Source organism: Pongo pygmaeus, chromosome 14, assembly GCF_028885625.2.
Source record: "Pongo pygmaeus isolate AG05252 chromosome 14, NHGRI_mPonPyg2-v2.0_pri, whole genome shotgun sequence".
NCBI classification, from domain to species: domain Eukaryota; kingdom Metazoa; phylum Chordata; class Mammalia; order Primates; family Hominidae; genus Pongo; species Pongo pygmaeus.
In genome coordinates, this window is record NC_072387.2 from 59947055 (window position 1) to 59966991 (window position 19937).

Here is a 19937-nt window from a genome sequence, read left to right on the forward strand (position 1 = left end):
AGGATCATATAATTTCCCTATCTAAAACTGTTTGGTAAAAGTAACAGCCAATCACCTAAAAATAGGGTTTAGACACTTAACATCACATATAAAGATCGTCGATGATCTGGTCCCTATCTGCCTTCCCACCACCACGCCATACAGACCCCATGCTTCAGCCATGCCAAGTACTTATTTTCTCCCTTGCATATTGCAAACAAAGTTTAGAAGAATGAGTTGGCACGTAACAACCTCTAAAAGACCTCTTACCTCATACCCCTTCCCACTCTGTACTCCAAAAACACACCAGGCTGTCAGGCCCACCTCCTCTGGCTCTGCCGCAACCCTCCATTACAGTTGGTACACTGTACTCTATGATGTGTACATGTCTGACCTGCCCATAGATGGGTAATGTTCAGAGGAGAAGCACTATGTTTTACTCATCTTGTGCTCCTGTGCCTAGCATGCACCTGACACACAGTTTATTGAATCAGTCCACAAAACACACTTATTCTGTGAATAAAAATACTGAGATCCAAGAGGGAAAGTGGAGGGAAAGATCCTCTAGAACTTAGCCAAGAAAATTTTGCATATATGATTTCGTTTAATCCCCAAAACAACCCTATGAGATGGAGGTATAAGCCACTTAACAGATGGGAAATTGAAGCTTACAAAAGATAACCAAAGGCACTAATTAGTAACTAACTAATAGTGCTGTGATTCAAATTCACATCTTGTAAATTACACTTAACTTCAGTAGCAATATTTCTTCAATATTGTAATTTATAAAAATTCCACTTCCCCTAATATCCTTCAGTTACTAAAGTTTTCCAGTTCTTTCCAATATTATTTCTTATTATTCTCTCTTCCATCATCATAATTCAACCACTTAAAATCTCTTATGTGAACCATATCAATAGCCCTCATAGGTAACCTACCTGCCTTTCAACTCATCTCCCCCTTCTAATTTTACTGCATATAACCACCACCAAATCAATTTTTCTAAAGATGTCTGTTAAAAACATCCTCAACTGCTCTCCGAACTCCACTGTTAAAAAGCTAATATTCCTTAACCCTGCATTTAAAGTCATAAGCAATTTGGTTAGTTTAATAGTACTGTCAATGTCCTATATACATGTTATGATCTACCCATACTCAGCTACTTGTTACTCCTCTAAACATACTTTGTTCTTTTTCACTTCCATATTTTTTTTCTCATACTATTTCCTTCTCCAGTTGAAGTCCTACCCACCCTCTATGGCTTGTAAGAATTTGTGATAGACTGCTAGAGCAGCATTAATAGATAAGGGTTCTGATACTGGTTTTGGATTTCTTTCCATTACAACTCAGGTACTGTATGTTCTCCTGTACATGTTAAATAAATATAATAGAATAACCAACATGAAAATATTTCATACAAATACGGTATCTGTTCTGTAACAGTTGAAAGAGCACCAGAAGAGAAAGTAAAATGACCAGAGAAATTGGAAGCTTCTCCATAAAGCCAGACTAAAAAACTACGATGGTTCTATCAGAAAAAAAGAAAAGGTATAAAGAAGATACTTCAATGAAATTTAGAAAACCTTAACTTCATGCACTACTTTATTAAATCCCTAATGAATAAAGGAAATATCACTTTATAAACTCAAAATAAAAATTATCCTGAAGAGCTGATACAGGTTTGAAGTACAAAAGGTTTCAAAAAGGTTTTGTTGTATGAAACATTATTAGACTGCTTAATGATCTCTGAAATACAATTCTTATTTTCTAAGGGTAAAATCAAGAACCACTGCCATGCTCTCCCACAAAATATCCCTTAATGCCCTCAGATACTTGGAAAAAAAATATGGAAAAAAAGAGTACACTAACACGACTAAATGGATATTAATTTGTATAAATGTACCCTATTATTTTAAGAATTATATAATGAATACTGATAATTCACCATGATCACTCAGCAAACTTCATTGTTCCTAAAAATAATTCAGGTAAACAAAATCAGAAAATCTGTTCTAGCTTAAACCTCCAATCTGCAACACTGTATATAACTAAAATCATACACATCAATATGAATTTAAGACTAAGTCCTAAAAATTGCAGGCAAACTATCAAAATTATTTTCTAAGCCTTCGTTTAAATCCTAAATTATGTCCCAGAGACAAATCCTCATTTAGAGTCTAAAGACGAAATTCTGAACCCAGAAGCCAAGAATAAAAATCACGAGCATAGTATTAGATTCTAAAGGAAGGAGATGCCTTTTTTCTATTACTTCATAATAAACAAAGTAACAGGGTATCATAGCAAAGCAACATAATAAAGTAACAGGGTATCATAGCACTTTGAACATCTGTCTAATCCCCATAAATTAATCACAGCTTTGACAACAGAATTTAAAACTAATAGGAAAGACAGCTGAATGGTTACTATTACATAGTTACAGTCTCTGGTACTTACTAGTGTTGGCGAATTTTGATCTGGCCAAAAAGACTCTGGAACAGGCCAATGACCTATAGGAACCCCAGTTTTAGGATTTGGTCTGACATATATGAGTTTGTGACAGCTATGCCAAGGCTGAGATCCAAAAGGCCTTGATATATCTGGCTGCCCATCTATAACAAAGAAATTAAGACAAAGAAAGCATATATCATAAGGGGGGGATAAGCATAAAAAGTTAAATTATATCCATTATTACTTAAATTAATAAAAAATTCCTAATATTTGTTCTTTTGTAGGTTTTCCTATTTTTCTTAAATGGCAGAACACTATGTCTGCTTAACATTTAGACTGGATTGTAATTCATTAGACAGTAAGTACAAATTCCAACTGAGTTCGCCAGTTCAAAGGAGGTCCGCAGCATCCTTTGCCTTCCCAACTGGAACATATAAAACATACTTTACGGTGAATATCTGTTTGATGAATGACATGTTTTCTTCATCAGATGATAAGATCAAGTACCCAATTCGCCACCTTTATCATCATATCCCAAATGTCAAAAACAGTGCCAGGCACACAATAAATACTAGAATAAATAAGTATTGCAAATTGAGTATTTCTTAGAAATCATTTTAACTGAAGCCTTAAAAAAAAAAACTTAATAAGCAAATCTAGACCAAAGCACCTGCCTTTAATCTAAAATAACTTTAGCAAAACACCATCTTCAACAATTCAGTAAACATTTACTAGTACTAAACTCTAAACAAAGCATTAAAATAATTTAAAATAAATACATTGTAACAATTAAATTTTTTTTTAAGTTTGGTTTTGTTAAAGCAGACATCACATAACTTACTGTTATCACCCATTCCTTCCCTATAGTACCCTCTCAGTGCCCCCATTCTTTCATCTCTATGATCTTTCTCTTCTCCCAGGTACCTACTTTAGTGGACCACCTCTGTGAATTATCATTAAATGATTCTCTAAATCTTTTTGTGTGTGTGTGTGTGTGTTTTGTTGTTGTTTTTTTTGAGATGGAGTTTCACTCTTGTTGCCCAGGCTGGAGTGCAATGGCGCAATCTCCACTCACTGCGCAACCTCTGCCTCCCGGGTTCAAGCAATTCTCCTGCCTCAGCCTCCCGAGTAGCTGGGATCATAGGCATGCGCCATCACGCCTGGCTAATTTTGTATTTTTAGTAGACACGGAGTTTCTACATGTAGGTCAGGCTGGTCTCAAACTCCCAACCTCAGGTGATCCACCCGCCTTGGCCTCCCAAAGTGCTGGGATCAGGGGTTTGAGCCACCGTGCCCAGCAATGACTCTCTAAATCTTGAAATAGGTAACATACAATGCAGAGGGTCTCAACTATAAACCATCCATTGGTTCTACTATAACTCCTTATATCCACTGGCTATTGGAAATAGTTCATGATTACAGAAGCCAAGAAAAAGCCAGGTGGGACTCAGCTAGAGTTAGAAGAATCAAGCTTAATGGCAAAGCTGGTTCCTCATTTTTGACCCACATAAACCATTTAGTTTCAATCAGTTTGATCCCTGGTACAAAAGTAGCTAAGGAGTTAAACATCTAGGATTGAACACTTTGGGAATTAAAGGGCATAGGAGAAGCATATATATGTTAAGAGGCAATTGTATAATACTACAAAGAAATTATAAAGTTGCTTATCTATAAATCCTTGAAAAGGCTTTTGACTCATCAAAATGTCAGGCAATAGACAATCATTAATACAAAAAGGTGATGCTACTAGACTACCATTAGTTTACCTTGACTTTCCTATTTAATCTTCCTTCTTTATCAACAGCCTTTCTGTCTTAATAATTTGCCCTTGTCTATCTTAAGGCCAAATCACAGTAAGTTTTCAGTTCTAGTTGAATAAACAATAAAGCAAGTTTTGAATGTCTAAAAGAAAAGTGCAATAATACCTTCTACAGGGGAAGGATCTGGTCCTGCTTTTTCAAAGTTTATTACCACCCCACTTTGTACTTTCTGCACCAAGGACTCCAGACACTGATTAAGCATTCTTGGAGAACACACAGAATATGAACGGCCTGAGATTAAAAAAAAAAAAGAAGAAGAATATAGTAAACTAGTTAGTTGCACGAATTCCTATCTTTAGCAAGAAAAAAACAACTGTGGGGTTTCTGACAGTACTAATTAACAAAAGTTCAATGGTAAAAGTTGACTAATTTCATTATCTTATGGAAGAATGCACAAAAATCATTATTTCCAACCAACCACCAATCCCATTTTGTGAGAGTATGTAAATTTTTTCTTCTAATTACAGATATTTGGAACATAGAATTCTTGGTCTGAACAAAACACAATGAAAACAAGTCACATATTTTATGTTTTTTAAAACATATATTAAAAAAACACTATCTCCAACTGTTATGCAATATAATTTATCTTTAACACATATACACACACACATCTAGTAACTGTCTCCCCAAAATCTTATTCCTGCTTAACAAAAGTATTATCACTAAGATTTACTGTGCACATAGTAGACATGTAATAACTACTTAACTAGTTTACTGGCAGTTTTTAAGTATTTTAAATATTTGCATTTTAATATACAGATGGTAGCATGTACTTTTCTGAATTTCACTTAGCTTATGTAAATACTTGGGAATTACGTGTCTTACGTGAATTCCCCTTTTGTACGTTTTAACCAATACTACTTTTGGTTCAGAAGCATTAAATACTAGTGATTTTTTTAAAAAAGATACCAGTGAAAAGATCTTTTAAAGAGGAATTTTCAACAAAAATATCTAGACCTTTGCTATACAATACTTTATATACTAGACACATGTAGCTATTGAGAACTTGAAATATAGCTAGTCTGAATTGAAATGTATAGTGAGTATAAAATATACACCTGATTTTGTTGACTTAGTATGAAAAAATATAAAACATCTCATTAGTAATTTTAAAATATCAATCTCATACTGAAGTAATAAGGATATATTGATTTAAATAAAATATATTATTAGAATTAATTTCATCTATTTTTAATTTTTAAAGTGGCTACTATGAAATTTTCAATTACATATGAAATTTGAATCAGATTTCTATTATACAGTTCTGATCCAGACCAACACTAAAAACCTTGACAGCTAAAACTCAATCTTTGGCCAAATATTTTGCAACATTATTTGTAATAAGCTCAATATGACGCCCTACTCTTTTACACATTCAACCAATTATTTCACAACACAAGCTACGTCATTACATTTGACACATCAAATTACTCATATCAACTTACACTTAACTGATTTGTTAAAGGCTACTCAGAAAAGAGAACATTACAGACAATGGTGATTCAAATCCTCAAAGTCAGCTTTACTTAGAAAAAATAAATATAACAACTTAACTGTATAAAATAATGATGATTATAACCTTAACAAATATCTACCAATTACTGAGTATCTATGTGCCTGGCACTGTTCCAATCATTTTATGATTATTAATTTCTTTAATCCCAGCAACAATTGTATGGGTTATTTTCCCCATTTTACAAATGAGAACACTAAGGCACAGAAAGGCTAACTAACTTTTCCAAGTTAGTATAGTGATAGAGTTACAATTCAAACCCTTACAGTGTATCAGAAACTATTCTGGATACCCTTTGTCCCTTGGAAATCCTCTGTTAATTTGAAATCAGTACTTAAAATAGAGCATCTATATGAAGTCATGCTTATTTGAAAGAACTGGTAAATTCAAATTTTTTTCTAAGTCAATTTAAGTATATACAAAAAGCAATCCATAAAAAGGCTAACCATCTTTACATGCAAAATATTAGAAGTTTACATAAAGGTTGAGTATCTTATTTCATGAAATTTAAGCATATTCCTAAGATGTCATTAAAAAGCAAAAATTTTAAAGTATATAAACTATGATAATTATCTCTGCTCTCCTAAGTTGTGTCATCAATTAAGAAAACATAAGCAAATCAATCTTAACACGAAATAAAATTACTAATCAGTATATTTTACAAAAATTGAAGAAAAAGAATAAAATGAGTCATTTGGCAAATAAAAATCTATTAATTATTTTAAAAGTTAAACAGAAATAGCAAATTTTGCTTTCTTTACAAAGTGAGCCTATATCCTACGTAATGTTCCTCACGCGTACTTATTGTCTATGTCAAAACTTACTCCTTGGGATATACGACACTTTGTGCTAATGCATAAAGTTTCTAGGATCACTACTTGTATTTGTGAAAAAAGTTTTATTAGCACACACCTTCAAGTCAAGAAGCTGTCTCACTTTGGGTTATGTAGAGTCCACAAAAAAGTCAAACTAAATATAGTGAGTCTAAAGGCAGTATTAGCATCTTTGTCAAATAGAGAAGAAGCAAATGAACATTTCTAAGTTGGTTAATAGTCCTTACAGAGGCTAAGAAAGTTAAATGTATTTAATCTAGAAATATCTATAATTTTTATAAAATACTTTAAAAATTCTTGATATATTCAACAACATGTCTATTACACATTTTAAAATTTGCTATCATCCTTGCACCTCCCCTAAACCTGCTTCTCCCCAGTGTACCATCTCAGTCCTTGGCACAGCCATCCATCTCTAGTGGTTCAGACCAACTGAATCACCTGGGAACCATCCTGGATTGCTTCTTCCCTTATTGTCCTCATCCTTGGTTCTCTTTTGCATTAAGCCACCTCTCACGACCTCCAAAGCTAGCATAGAACACAGTACTACTACTAGTCTTCCTGCTTTCATTCTTGCCACTCTATATTCTCATCTAACAGGTGAAGTGGTATTTCAGAAATAGAAATCAGATGTCACCTCCTATAAAAAGCCTTCAAAAGGCTTCCCATCATACTTGGAAAATAAAAAAATATTTATTGTAGCCTAAAGAGCCATTCAATATTTGGCCCCTGCCTACCTCTCTAAACCTAGCTATTACCCTATTCCTCCCTTTCCTTGCCATTTTCTCTGCCTAGATATTTGTGTAATTAACTCCATTATTCAGGTCTCTGCTCAAATGTTACCTCCTCAGATGAAAACTTAGGTAGAATATTCTTTCTCTGCCTTAAGTTAGTCTCTATTCCCTTACTCTGTTTTGTCTTCATAGTAGGTAGCACCCTACTATCTACTACAATAGTAGTAGGTAGTACTACTATAAAATATCATTTATTTACTTTACATGACTATTATCTGTTACTCAGTACAAAGATGTAAGCTTCCTATTGTTCCTGCTATACTCCCAACACCCAGTAACAGTTATTTAGCATAGAGTGGGCACTCATTAATTACCTGGTATCAAAAGAAAAATGCTTACAATGACTACAATTATGCAATTTAAAAAAATACATAGAAAGAAATGTATTATTATTTTGGCAATACAGATGAATTTTTTCCAACATTTCCTTAGTGAACATGAATTACTCCATAATGGGAAAAATAAATGTACACAAATACACACATAAACAACTACTTCAAATTTTTTTTTTTTTTTTTTTTGTGAGACAGAGTCTCTCTCTGTCAGCCAAGCTGGAGTGCAGTGGTACGATCTCAGCTCACTGCAACTTCCACCTCCTGGGCTCAAGCAATTCTCCTGCCTCAGCCTCCCGAACAGCTGGGATTACAGGCGTGTGCCACCACGCCCAGCTAATTTTTGTATTTATAGTAGAGACAGGGTTTCACCATGTTGGCCAGGCTGGTCTCAAACTCCTGACCTCAGGTAATCTGCCCGCCTTGGCCTTCGAAAGTGCTGGGATTACAGGCGTAAGCCACCGCGCCCGGCCAACCTTAAGTTTTAAAAATGCACAGGAATTGTTAGCAGTGATTTACATATTTGGATAGTGCAATACCACTGGGTATTATCTTTTTTGTTCTTTCTGCTTTTCTGGTGTTCCCCAAAACTTTCTTTAGTGAACATCCTTTAAATTAAAAAAGAAAGAAAACACATTATTCAGAGATATGAAAAGGTGAGTGGCATTTGAGCGGCTTAGTCTTATTGCTAGTAAGAGCATGAAAAGGGGCAAATAAACTATCACGTCAGGAAGGATTTAGAATGTATATTTAGGGAAGACTTCCTAATTTCTTGACTAAGATTTATGCATCATTGAAAGATATCACCAAGGATGACTTTGGAACTTCTCCTCTAGAGATGTTCCTTTCAAAGAATAAGCAAAGTAGCTTTAATATATTACTGCCTAAAGGCAAGACTGCTACATGATGTCTCATGGTTCATTTCAGACTCTTTGATTATATCACTCACTTGACTTCACACTCTGAATATTCCTGATCCTAGTGACAAAAGTTATTGTATATTTAAGTCCCAAAAGTTCATCATAATTCTAAGTTCAAACTAAGTAATTCCTAGTAAGGAATTTCCAATGTTGAGAATGTTATAGCCTCCAAGCCTTTCAGAACCTGTTAAGTAAAATCCCCAGAGTTAAAAAAAAAAAAAAAAAAATTTTTAACAAGGGTGCCAGTTCAAAGCTGGAAACTAAAATTTCATGAATATAAATGTGCACCCTCCCACAGAAAAAAATACGACTGTCACCGAAAAATATTATCTATGTAAAGAGAATTGTTCGTTAATTTTCAAATTTAGATGACAGGTTGTTCCTAAAAAAAAATTACATATATGCCTTTTTTTACCCTTTGTTAATTAAATTGTGAAGGCATTACAAAAGTTCACAAAAAGCATTTCTATAAAATGAAAGCCTTTAATGACATGAATAACAGTTTTCTATCTATTTCACACACCTGTGTAAGGTTAATCCCTTTTTGTCTGTGAATTTTGCAGATTTCCAAAATCCATAGAATTTTAGAAAAAATGCACCTAAAATATTAATTAGAACTTACATTTTCTCTTATGTAGCTGGCTATGACGAATCTCATTAGAGCACCAACTGTGTCTGCAGATTATGTCACAGGCCCTTATCATAAGTAAAACAGTGGAATGCTAGACTTGCACATTTTAATATCAAATACAGAATTTGATATTAAAATTATTTTAATAAAATTCTCAGGTGAGAACTGAAATGCTCCATGAAAGCAAAAATGCCGTGTCTGTCTTACTGACTACTGAAAGCCAAAAGCATGGAACAATACTTGGTACACAGTAGGCACGCAATACATACCTATATGAAATTAATCCACCTGTTAGCCAATTCTATATTAAATGAGTTCTGAGTTGATTACATATTGTATTTCAACATTTCCCTTGATGTTCACTTAGCATAGTACCTATCTAATCTGATGTATAAGTGAAACAGAAGCTGGATAAGACCTCACTACCTGTTTCCTTTAATCTATCAATCTCTTTGCCTCTGGGAAAAATTGCACTTAACCAAGCATACCTCATCAAATATACAGAGATGATTCTCAAGACAGTTTTTGCAAAAAATAATGCTATGGTACCTCTCAATCATTGGCAATCTTTGTAAATAAGAAAATTAGTTTAACAACTTCAAATACTAGCATTTTCTATACAAGTAGAAAAAATATTACCATTCCTCGTCATGTCCAATAGTAACCCACATTCTATTCAAATGAAGATCATAGACCATTATCAATAAATGTACTGTTAAAAGCATATATGCCTATTAATTCCTAATATTAACTTGTTAAATAAAAACAAACATGGAGTTTTTGAATGTACACTTTTAAAACATTCAGATAAAATCTGCTTTAAGTTACCGAATTACTGCCAGCAAAAAACTTACCGCCTGTCACTTCACACATTGGTGTGATTGCAGAGTCATCTAAAGGCACACCTGTCAACTGTTCTGATTCTACTGACATGGTGCCAGGCAACCGCAACACTAATGCAAAGAGTCTCTGATCCCAACGAAAAGGTTCCTTGGTCAATTCACTTCCAGGCAAAGGAGAATTAAGAGGTAAATGAAGCTGAAAGTAGGGGGGAAAAACAGTAATAAGAATTCCACAGGCTATTTTTTCAAAAAGCCTACTTTAATTACACTTATGTTAGAACTGCATCAACTCTCCTATCACTTGAAAAACAAGCTCAAATATAAAAGCTTACTTGTTCAGACATAGCTAAAACAGCACATGATACTGTTAGTTTAATTTTCTTAAACTTACTTTGAAGATATAGACTGAAAAAAATCTGTATTGTTGGAATGAATTTCAGATTTAGACTCAATTAATTACTGGGTGCTGATGCTTCCAAATAAATCATTTCATTTAATCATTAAAACAACCCTGTGATAGATATGTTACTCTTTTCTTTTCTTTTCTTTTTGAGGTTGGAGTGCAGAGGCACAATCTTGGCTCATTGCATCCTCTGCCTCCTGGGTTCAAGTGATTCTCCTGCCTCAGCCTCCCGAGTAGCTGGGATTACAGGTACTCAACACCACGCCCAGCTAATTTTTGTATTTTTAGTAGAGACAGAGTTTTGCCATGTTGGCCAGGCTGGTCTCAAACTCCTGATCTCAGGTGACCCACACGTCTCAGCCTCTCAAAGTGCTGGATTACAGGTGTGAGCCACCATGCCCGGTCTTATTATTTTCTAAATGTAAAAAAAAATAGACCTCAAAAAAATGATTTGGCCTCCTGTGTCCAGAGTCAGTACTTTTTTATTACACCACAGCAATCTCAAACATCTTCACAGCTCTTAATATTTTAAAATATGCTTCATTTTATACAAGATAAACAATCTCAAAGCATTTGTAGAAGAGTAAATTTTTGTCACTCTAATTACATTTTAAATGTAGTGATTCTTACCACATCTGAGTAAATGTGAAGAGGTTTGGGGGGATTTGTATGTGTTGCATGTTTTATTAATAATAGATGTTTCTTCCCTTAGACCTGCTAAGTTAGAATCTTTTCTGAGATTCTTAAGCATCTTAAAAAGTTTTAAATGACTATAATGGGCTCTTCTATACCAACAGAGTAACAGTGTACAAACGGAATCCACATATTCATCTCAGTATCACTCAATGAGGATGACCAGACACTATGTTTCTCATGATATGATGCAATACCACAACATCAACTATAAAGGATTCTTACCAAAAAAAAGAGGAAGAAAGAAAAGATTCGACCTGAATTGAATCAAGCCTTCAATTCTAACTACCAGTTTGCAGGGAATAGTGGGGATATAGGATCAAGTTAAACACCAGCACAACGGAGCAATCAGTCAAATCCAGAATGTGGAACATTATACAGGACAAATGACCTGGTTTCTCCAATAAATCAGTGGCATAAAAAAGCAAAGGGAAGGGAATCCGAGGAGTTAAAACTGTTATAAAAGAGGCAAAAGCAAAGATTTTTGAGACAATCAGGAAATTTCGAGATTATATTACTGGAATTGTTAATAATCTTTTAAGTGTGATAATGGTATTTAAGTATATGGTGCTTAGGAAAACAAAAATCCTTACCACTTACAAATTTTTATTTTCTTTTTCTTTTTTTTTTAATTATTATTATACTTCAAGTTTTAGGGTACATGTGCACAATGTGCAGGTTAGTTACATAAGTATACATGTGCCATGCTGGTGTGCTGCACCCATTAACTCGTCATTTAGCATTAGTTATATCTCCTAATGCTATCCCTCCTCCCTCCCCCCACCCCACAACAGTCCCCAAAGTGTGATGTTCCCCTTCCTGTGTCCATGTGTTCTCATTGTTCAATTCCCATCTATGAGTGAGAACATGCGGTGTTTGGTTTTTTGTCCTTGCGATAGTTTGCTGAGAATGATGATTTCCAATTTCATCCATGTTCCTACAAAGGACATGAACTCATCATTTTTTATGGCTGCATAATATTCCATGGTGTATATCTGCCACATTTTCTTAATCCAGTATTTTTAAAAAATAAAGTCAAGACTCAGTTTAGGGCTTTTTTCTACAAATACTGGAGTATATTTTTATACAAAACATGCTTTAAAATGATCACTTCTAAATTAATTGTCATTTTTTTATACTAATTTCTTCACAAAGCAAGACCTAACTGTATTGTGTACAGCCTTTCTAAATCTCACACAGAGAAGACTTCCAAACTTGATGGAGGTTGAAGTCATTCTACACTAAAACAGACTCAAGTTTCTTCATTGACTTACATCAAACCATTAAAAAAAGAAATCCAATTCTATTCTGGAAAGAGTTTTCCTAGTGAAGCTATGTTATACTGGCACCTCTCTTCAAAAGACTCATGCCATGAGAATATGCTGCAAGACTCCTTCATCAAGATCAGCCAAGATTTTGTGACTCTGGTCAGAAGTCATGAGTTCTTTCTCTGACACTTAAGGCAGAAGGCAGAAGCAACAGAGAAGGAATGCTGAAGAAATCTGGGCCAGGATATTCGAGGAAGGTTTCCCAGCCTCACAGGCTCTGTGACAATTGTAAACAGCTCAGCAGCTCCAGGCCCTTACTGCTATTACCACACCCTGACAGAAGATAAATACGCAAGCACTATTTACATCATCTCCTTTTACCCTTTAAACCACCTTTAAAGTATTTGGGAAACACAGCTACCAAGTGCTTGGTCATTTTCTCTCTAATATCACAAAAATGTCAAAGCACCAGTGGTACTGGGTGAAGTTTCAACTGTTAATGCAGTTGCTTTGCATAATAATGGATACATGGAACTGTCTTGAGAATGTGGGGGAAAACAGGCATTGTGCGGACCACACACACACACACACACACATACACACGCACACACACAAACTAATCATGCAATGATGAGCATCTGCAACGCAGACAATATAAAATGAAATAAATGGCCTTTGGCTGTACAATGCTGAATCTAGAATGAATTTCAAATATACAAAAAAAAAAACCCAGCAAGGTTCACAAGCATATTCTAAGCATTTTACACATATCTATATCAATTTTATAAACTTTAGGCAAATTTTTATTTATTTTTCTATTGCTTCTCATTTCTCCCTCCCCAAATCACCACCAACCTCTCAAAACCAAAAAAGGGGAAAATCCGCTATAGTTTAAATGAATTAGTAAAATAAGGAGTAATGGCAGGCAAACAGAAACAGGAAAAAGATTAAACTCTGAAGGAAAACTCTCAGGAGGATTGACTTACTCCAGGTTTAAAGTTTACAGGTGAAATTCCAGTAATGTCTTAAAAGTCAAAGGGGGTGGGGAGGTCTTCCTGAATATATGGACTTTGAGAATCAAGGAAAATTGCACATAAATGAAGAAAAATATAGTTAGTCACTAGAAAAATATGCAATAAAAATAGACAATTCCCAAAAGCAAAAAATGGGCAATAGATAAGGATACCTAAAAGGAAATCCATATGACCTATAAACATGTAGAAAGATGATCAAATACACTAGTTAACAGATAACACAAATTAAAATATTGATATCACTTCACAATAAGATTAGCAAAAATTTTTTAAATTTGACAATACCAAGTGATGACAAGAATATAAAGCAATAGGAACTCTCCAACACTTCTGGTGAGCCTAATTACACTACCGTTTGGAGAACAATTTGATAGTATCTGATAAAGCTAAACATGAGCATACCCTAAAACTCAACAATGCCAACTCCTAGAACTCTCATATTATTTGTATAAGATGTTTTTTTTAAAAAAAAAAAAAAAGCAATTGACTACAGCATTATTTGAAACAGGAAAACTGGAAACAATTTAGAAGTCCAATAAGGGAATCAATAAATAAGCTGCAGTCTGTTCACACACCACATCTGAAATGAATAAACTAGAACTCTTAACATCCAACATGGATAGATCTCAAAACAATGTTTTTTGGGTAATATAACATACATACATATAAGAACATATATCCAGAAAGCACAGCTTAACAAATTTTCACAAGTTGAATGCCTTTGTGTAACTAAAATTTGTATCAAGAAAGATAACTTTACTAACTTATGCCCCTCCCCAACTGACTAGTTTTGCCTGATTTTGAACTTTATAAAAATGGAGTATTGTCTCTTTGGTTTATGGCTTCTTTCATCATTGTAAAGGTGAGAATCACCTATACTGCTACATACAATGGTAGATCGTTCATTCCTATTGCCAAATTGTTTATCTGTATACCATAATTAATTTATTTTTTTTTTTTTAGAGACAAGCTCTTGTTCTGTCACCCAGGCTGGAATGCAGTCACATGGTCATAGTTCACTGCACTCTTGAACTCCTAGACTCAAGAGATCTTCCTGCCTCAGCCTCCCAAGCAGGTAGGATTACAGGCATGTGCCACCACACTCAGCTCACTTTTTAATATTTTGTAGAGAAGGGATCTTCACCAGGCTGGTCTCAAACTCCATAATTATCCTTTTGAATTGTTTGGGTATATTATGAATAGTGTAACTATGAAATTACAGTACATGTCTTTGTGGAAAATATATGTATGCATTTCTGTTGAGTATATACCTAGTTGTGGAATTGCTGGATATGACTGTTTACTTTCATCAGATACTGCCAGTTTTCCAAAGTGGTTATACCAATTTATACTCCTACTAGCAGTGTATAACAGAACCAGTTGCTCTGTATCTCCTTCATCAACACTTAGTTTTAGCTGTCTTTTTCATGTTAGCCATTTTGGGGGTGTGTGTGTGTGTGTATGTGTGTGTGTGTGTAGTGGGGGTTTTAATTTCCCTGATGTTTATGGAAGTGGAATACCTTTTCATACGCTTATTGGCCATTTCAATGTGCTCTTTTGTGAAGTGACTTAAAGTCTTCTGCTTATTATTTTTAATTGAGTTGTCTAGCTTTCTCTTATTGATTTGGAGGGTTGTTAATCTATTCCAGATGTCTTTTATTGCAGGGATCCCCAAGTCTGTGGCCTGTTAGGAATGGGGCCGCACAGTAGGAAGTGAGCAGTGGGCAAGCAAACATTACTGCCTGAGCTCCACCTCCTGTCAGATCAGCAGTGGCATTAGATTCTCATAGGAGCATGAACCCTATTGTGAACTGCACATGCAAGGAACCTAGGTTGTGTGCTCCTTATTTGAGAATCTAACTAATGCCTGATAATCTGATGTGGAACAGTTTCATTCCAAAACCATACCCACCCGTGTCCACAGAAGAACTGTCTTTCTTCCAGGAAACCAGTCCCTGGTGCCAAAAAGGTTGGGGACCGCTGCTTTATTGGTTACATTATAGTACGCAAATGTCTTCTACCCTGTTACCTCTTCCATTATTTTAGTGGTATCTTTTGATAAACAGAATTTATCTTAATATATTTTTCCTTTCACAGTTAGTGCTTTTTGTTTCCTCACAGATAATGAAAATGCTCTCCCATGTTTTCTTCTAAAAGCTTATTATTTTCCCACTTAAAATCAAACCTGAAATACATCTGAAATTGAGTTTGGAGTATGGTCCAAAATAGGGGCAAAGATACATTTTTTTTCCCAAATGGATATCCAATTGATACAGGCCATCCTTTCTATGCTGCACTAGAATGTCACCTCTTTCTTATATCGGGTGACTGTACACGTGGTAGTCTATTTCTGTGTCAAAAACAATATTACATGGAAGGAAAAAAAGGCAAGATGCAAAATGATGCACAGAATAGCATCTCTACACATTGTTAAAAGTAAACAATGTTTAGAATAGTTTTAGATATGTGTAGTAAAAATAAGAAAATGTGGACTAAATGACTATAAATCAAACTTGCAATTGTTGATTACGGGAAGGGGAAAGAGGGAGGAAAGTGACACTGAGTAGGGGAACAAGGGAGACTACACACTATCAATCTGCAATGTTCTGTTTCATTTATTAAATTTTTTTAAATCCAAAACAAAAAGAACAAGGCAAATATGGCAGAAACTTTTATATTCCTTATTCTTATCCAAAGTACTGAAACATATTAATATGAAGATAATTGTCAAAAGCCAGTAAATTATTCAAGTAGTTATCTATACCTCTTTTACAATAATGTCATTATTTTACACAAAACCAAAGACAAGAAAACTTCCTATATGCCTCAACTCAACAAGAGAAAGATTAAGTACAATAATTACTAACTCCAAAGCTCAGACATTTGTAAGGACCCCTAACAAAGAGTTATTCTTGATCAGCCATTAAAATACACTGCAAGAAGGTAGACTACTTCCTGAAAACTATACATGCATTCACACTCATCATTTTTTATGTACCAACCAAATATTAGGTATGTTTAGGCTCTGAGGATTTAAAGATAAACAATAAAATACACCCAGTACTTTAAGAGTTCTAAACGGAAGCATCACGTTCCTGAAGGAATCTGTTTCAGAGCTGTATTTAACAAGAAGAAAACTGAGAATCACAGTACTAGCTAACAAGATATTTAATAGGATTTTTATTTCTGAACACTGGATGGGATAAGAGTTTCGTAAGAGCTGTTTTCTGAGAGTTAATCCCAAGAAACTCTAGTATGAGTATTCAAATGGAAGTGTCTGAACTAATGATGCTTTAAAAAACTAGCCATTAATAATACTTTTATAGTGGTTACTATTAGATGCCACAAGTTATTCTAAACCCTTTATATATGTTAATTCATTTAACCCACAAAATAAACATATGAGATAGGCGCTATTATAATCCTCATCTACAAACAACAAACAGAGAGCTTCAGGACTTGTCAGAAGGTACACAGTAAGTGGTGAGGAGATAGAATTCAAACCCAGCTAAGTCTGGCTCTTAAACACTGTGCTCTTAAACACTGTATTATACTGCCTAACCAGGAGTGGAAATATAATCTGCATTTTTAAAAAATCAAATGTTGAATTATTAATATTAAAAAAACTAATTGTATTCAATGAAAAAAGAAAACCTTAATTATAAAAATAACTACTTTTAGAAAAAAATTTTAAATTAATTTCTGTATCAATCTAGTGATTTTAAGTCCTTAATTAATACATCTTATAAACACTGTAGGTTATTTTTATAATGCACAGTCCTATGCTTTTCCCCTAGTTACTCTTCATACAAAGGAGTGGCAATATATTTTTCTCCCTCTTGCTTTTCCCTTCCATTTCTTAAAACATGGGCAATAACAATAAACAACAATAGCTAGCATATTCTGAACACTTACTACGTGCCAAGCACCATTCCATGAGCTTTACATACAATATTTACAACAAGCAAATGGGATAGATACTATTATTATCCCCTTTTCAGAGATGAACTGTAATATAAGATTGTATGTTAGGAGACATCTGTTTGGAGAACACACTCAAGTAACCCATGCTATATCATCAAGTCTGAAACATCTAGGGAGGGAGGACTGCAATTTTAAGAACTGAATAAACCATGTGTGATTCAATAATATAGTAATTTTCCCATAACCATGATATTGTGGGCCTTTATTAGAATCTTATAAAATTATACTGGGCAAAGTTTCAGTCTAATGGACTAATAAGCAGAGAAAATTATTGTTTACATTCAGTTTATTTTTTGCTTGAATACAAGTGAGGTTTTCCATATTGTTATTTCAAATGATTAATTTTAGTAATATCGCCAACCCAAATATCTTATGTCATCATCTTCGTAGCCAACAGAAAAGGAAATGCAACTTCAATTTAAATTTGGGAAGACTGTCTTATTTTTCCTAGTTTCCCTTGGAGACCTTACTGCCCCTTCACCTTTGAGTCCATCTTCAACTTCTTACCAAAAGAAAAGGAATAAAACCTACTTCTCCATTGGTCTGAAAAACAAATGGCAGATTAGGCAGGTAACAGTTATCACCAGGTATGCTCAAATTTTATGTACTTATAAAAGTGCAATTTCCTCTTTATTTGTGACTTTGCTAAAATTAGACTAAAGCTCAACTTAAATTTTAATTATTTAGTTATTCATGGAGCACCTACCATAAACATAGCACTATTTCAGGATTTAATGTAGATAAATTACGCCAAATAAACAAGATTTGAGATTACATTTTAGCTAGCTCACTGTAAGAAAAGCTATTATAAAACTTCAGATAACCAAAATTCTCATACATTATTACTTATTTTTTAAACTTTAGAATGTAAAAAATAGAAACCAACAAACAGTAAAAAAAGATAAAAGAAGTTTATTTTTAAAACATCTTCAACTCAGGAATCTAAACAGATGTCTCCTAGCATACAACCTAATTGGCTGGATGAGGATCAAACCTGAGCCCACCATGAGTCAGGACTGATCTGTACCAACACAAGATTTCCCCTTAGCTGGGTGTGGTGGCTCACATCTGTAATACCAGCACTTTGGGAGCCCAAGGTCACGGATCACGAGGTCAGCAGATCGAGACCATCTTGGCTAACACAGTGAAACCCCGTCTCTACTAAAAATACAAAAAATTATCCGGGCATGGTGGCACATGCCTGTAGTCCCAGCTACTCAGAAGGCTGAGGCAGGAGAATCACTTGAACCCACGAGGTGGAGGTTGCAGTGAGCCCAGATCGCACCACTGCACTCCAGCTTGGGGGACAGAATGAGACTCCATCTCAAAAAAAAAAAAAAAAAAAGAAAAAGAAAAAGAAAAAGATTTCCCCTTTCTTGAACTTGGAAGTTCTGCCAACTGGTTCTATTACCAAAGTAATTCAAATTATATGTACTCTCATAATCATGCTTCCCACTTAAGTTTTAATGACCTATTTACTTCGCAGCCTATCCCACGAGTTTGGAAAAGGGAAAGGAGAAGGATCTGATTCTTTTGTTTCCCCCACAGTATTTGTCATACGAAATAATAAATGAGGTTCCACTCATGCGGTCTAAGGAAAGTAAAAGAGATGCAAAGCTAGAGTTATAATCAGATCACAAGCACCTCTCAGTGTCCTGCCAATAAAAATTGTGCTCCTGGCCAGATGTGGTGGTTCACACCTGTCATCCTAGCACTTTGGGAGACTGAGGCAGGAAGGATTGCATGAGGCCAGAAGTTCGAGACCAGCCTGGGCAACATAGTGAGATCCTAGCTCTACAAATATAAACACACACACACACACACACACACACACACACACACACACACACACAGACAACCCAGGCGTGGTGATGCACACCTGCAGTCCCAGCTACTTGGGAGGCTGCAGTGGGGGGATAGCTTGAGCCGAGGAGGTTGAGGTTGCAGTGAGTCATGATAGCACCACTGCACTCCTGCCTGAGTGACAGAGGGAGACTCCATCACAAAACAAACAAGCAAAAACTAAAAACAAAACAAAACAAAACCAAAAACAACAACTGTGCTCCCTCCACCCCAACACACATACACATACACACATAGATACAAAGTTTCCATGCTAACGTAAGTCACGAGTCACAGAACCAGTCTTATCTCCAAGAGCTGGAAGTCTTATTCTTTCCCTGTGTGTGTAACCAGTTCATCTCTATGGCCCTTGTATGTGCCCACACATAGAGAATACAAACACATGAGCTGCAAAGCCTACCTGATACCTTGAGCAAGGGGTGGAAAAACACATATTCCATAAGCAGGCACCATAACAAACACTCCATCCAGCTCAATGTATAAGATGCATACTGAGAATTTACATATGTACATACTTCCACTGAAGCCCACATGAAACATAACTTCATATATTCATTCTTGCCTTATTAAGAGATAT

At 34.9% G+C, this 19937-nt stretch overlaps 1 protein-coding gene across 6 annotated transcripts in view; it reads right to left on the reverse strand.

Annotated features, from left to right (window-relative positions):
- INTS6 (integrator complex subunit 6) overlaps positions 1–19937 on the reverse strand; it is a 101517-nt gene that overhangs the window by 32386 nt on the left and 49194 nt on the right. For all 6 annotated transcript variants that reach the window (XM_054446311.2, XM_054446310.2, XM_054446306.2 and 3 more), the window contains 3 exons: positions 10128–10311; positions 4353–4478; positions 2434–2588 (listed from right to left, as the gene is read on the reverse strand). In XM_054446311.2, coding sequence (XP_054302286.1) covers positions 2434–2588; positions 4353–4478; positions 10128–10311 — 465 coding nt within the window. The remainder of the gene's footprint in view (positions 1–2433; positions 2589–4352; positions 4479–10127; positions 10312–19937) is intronic.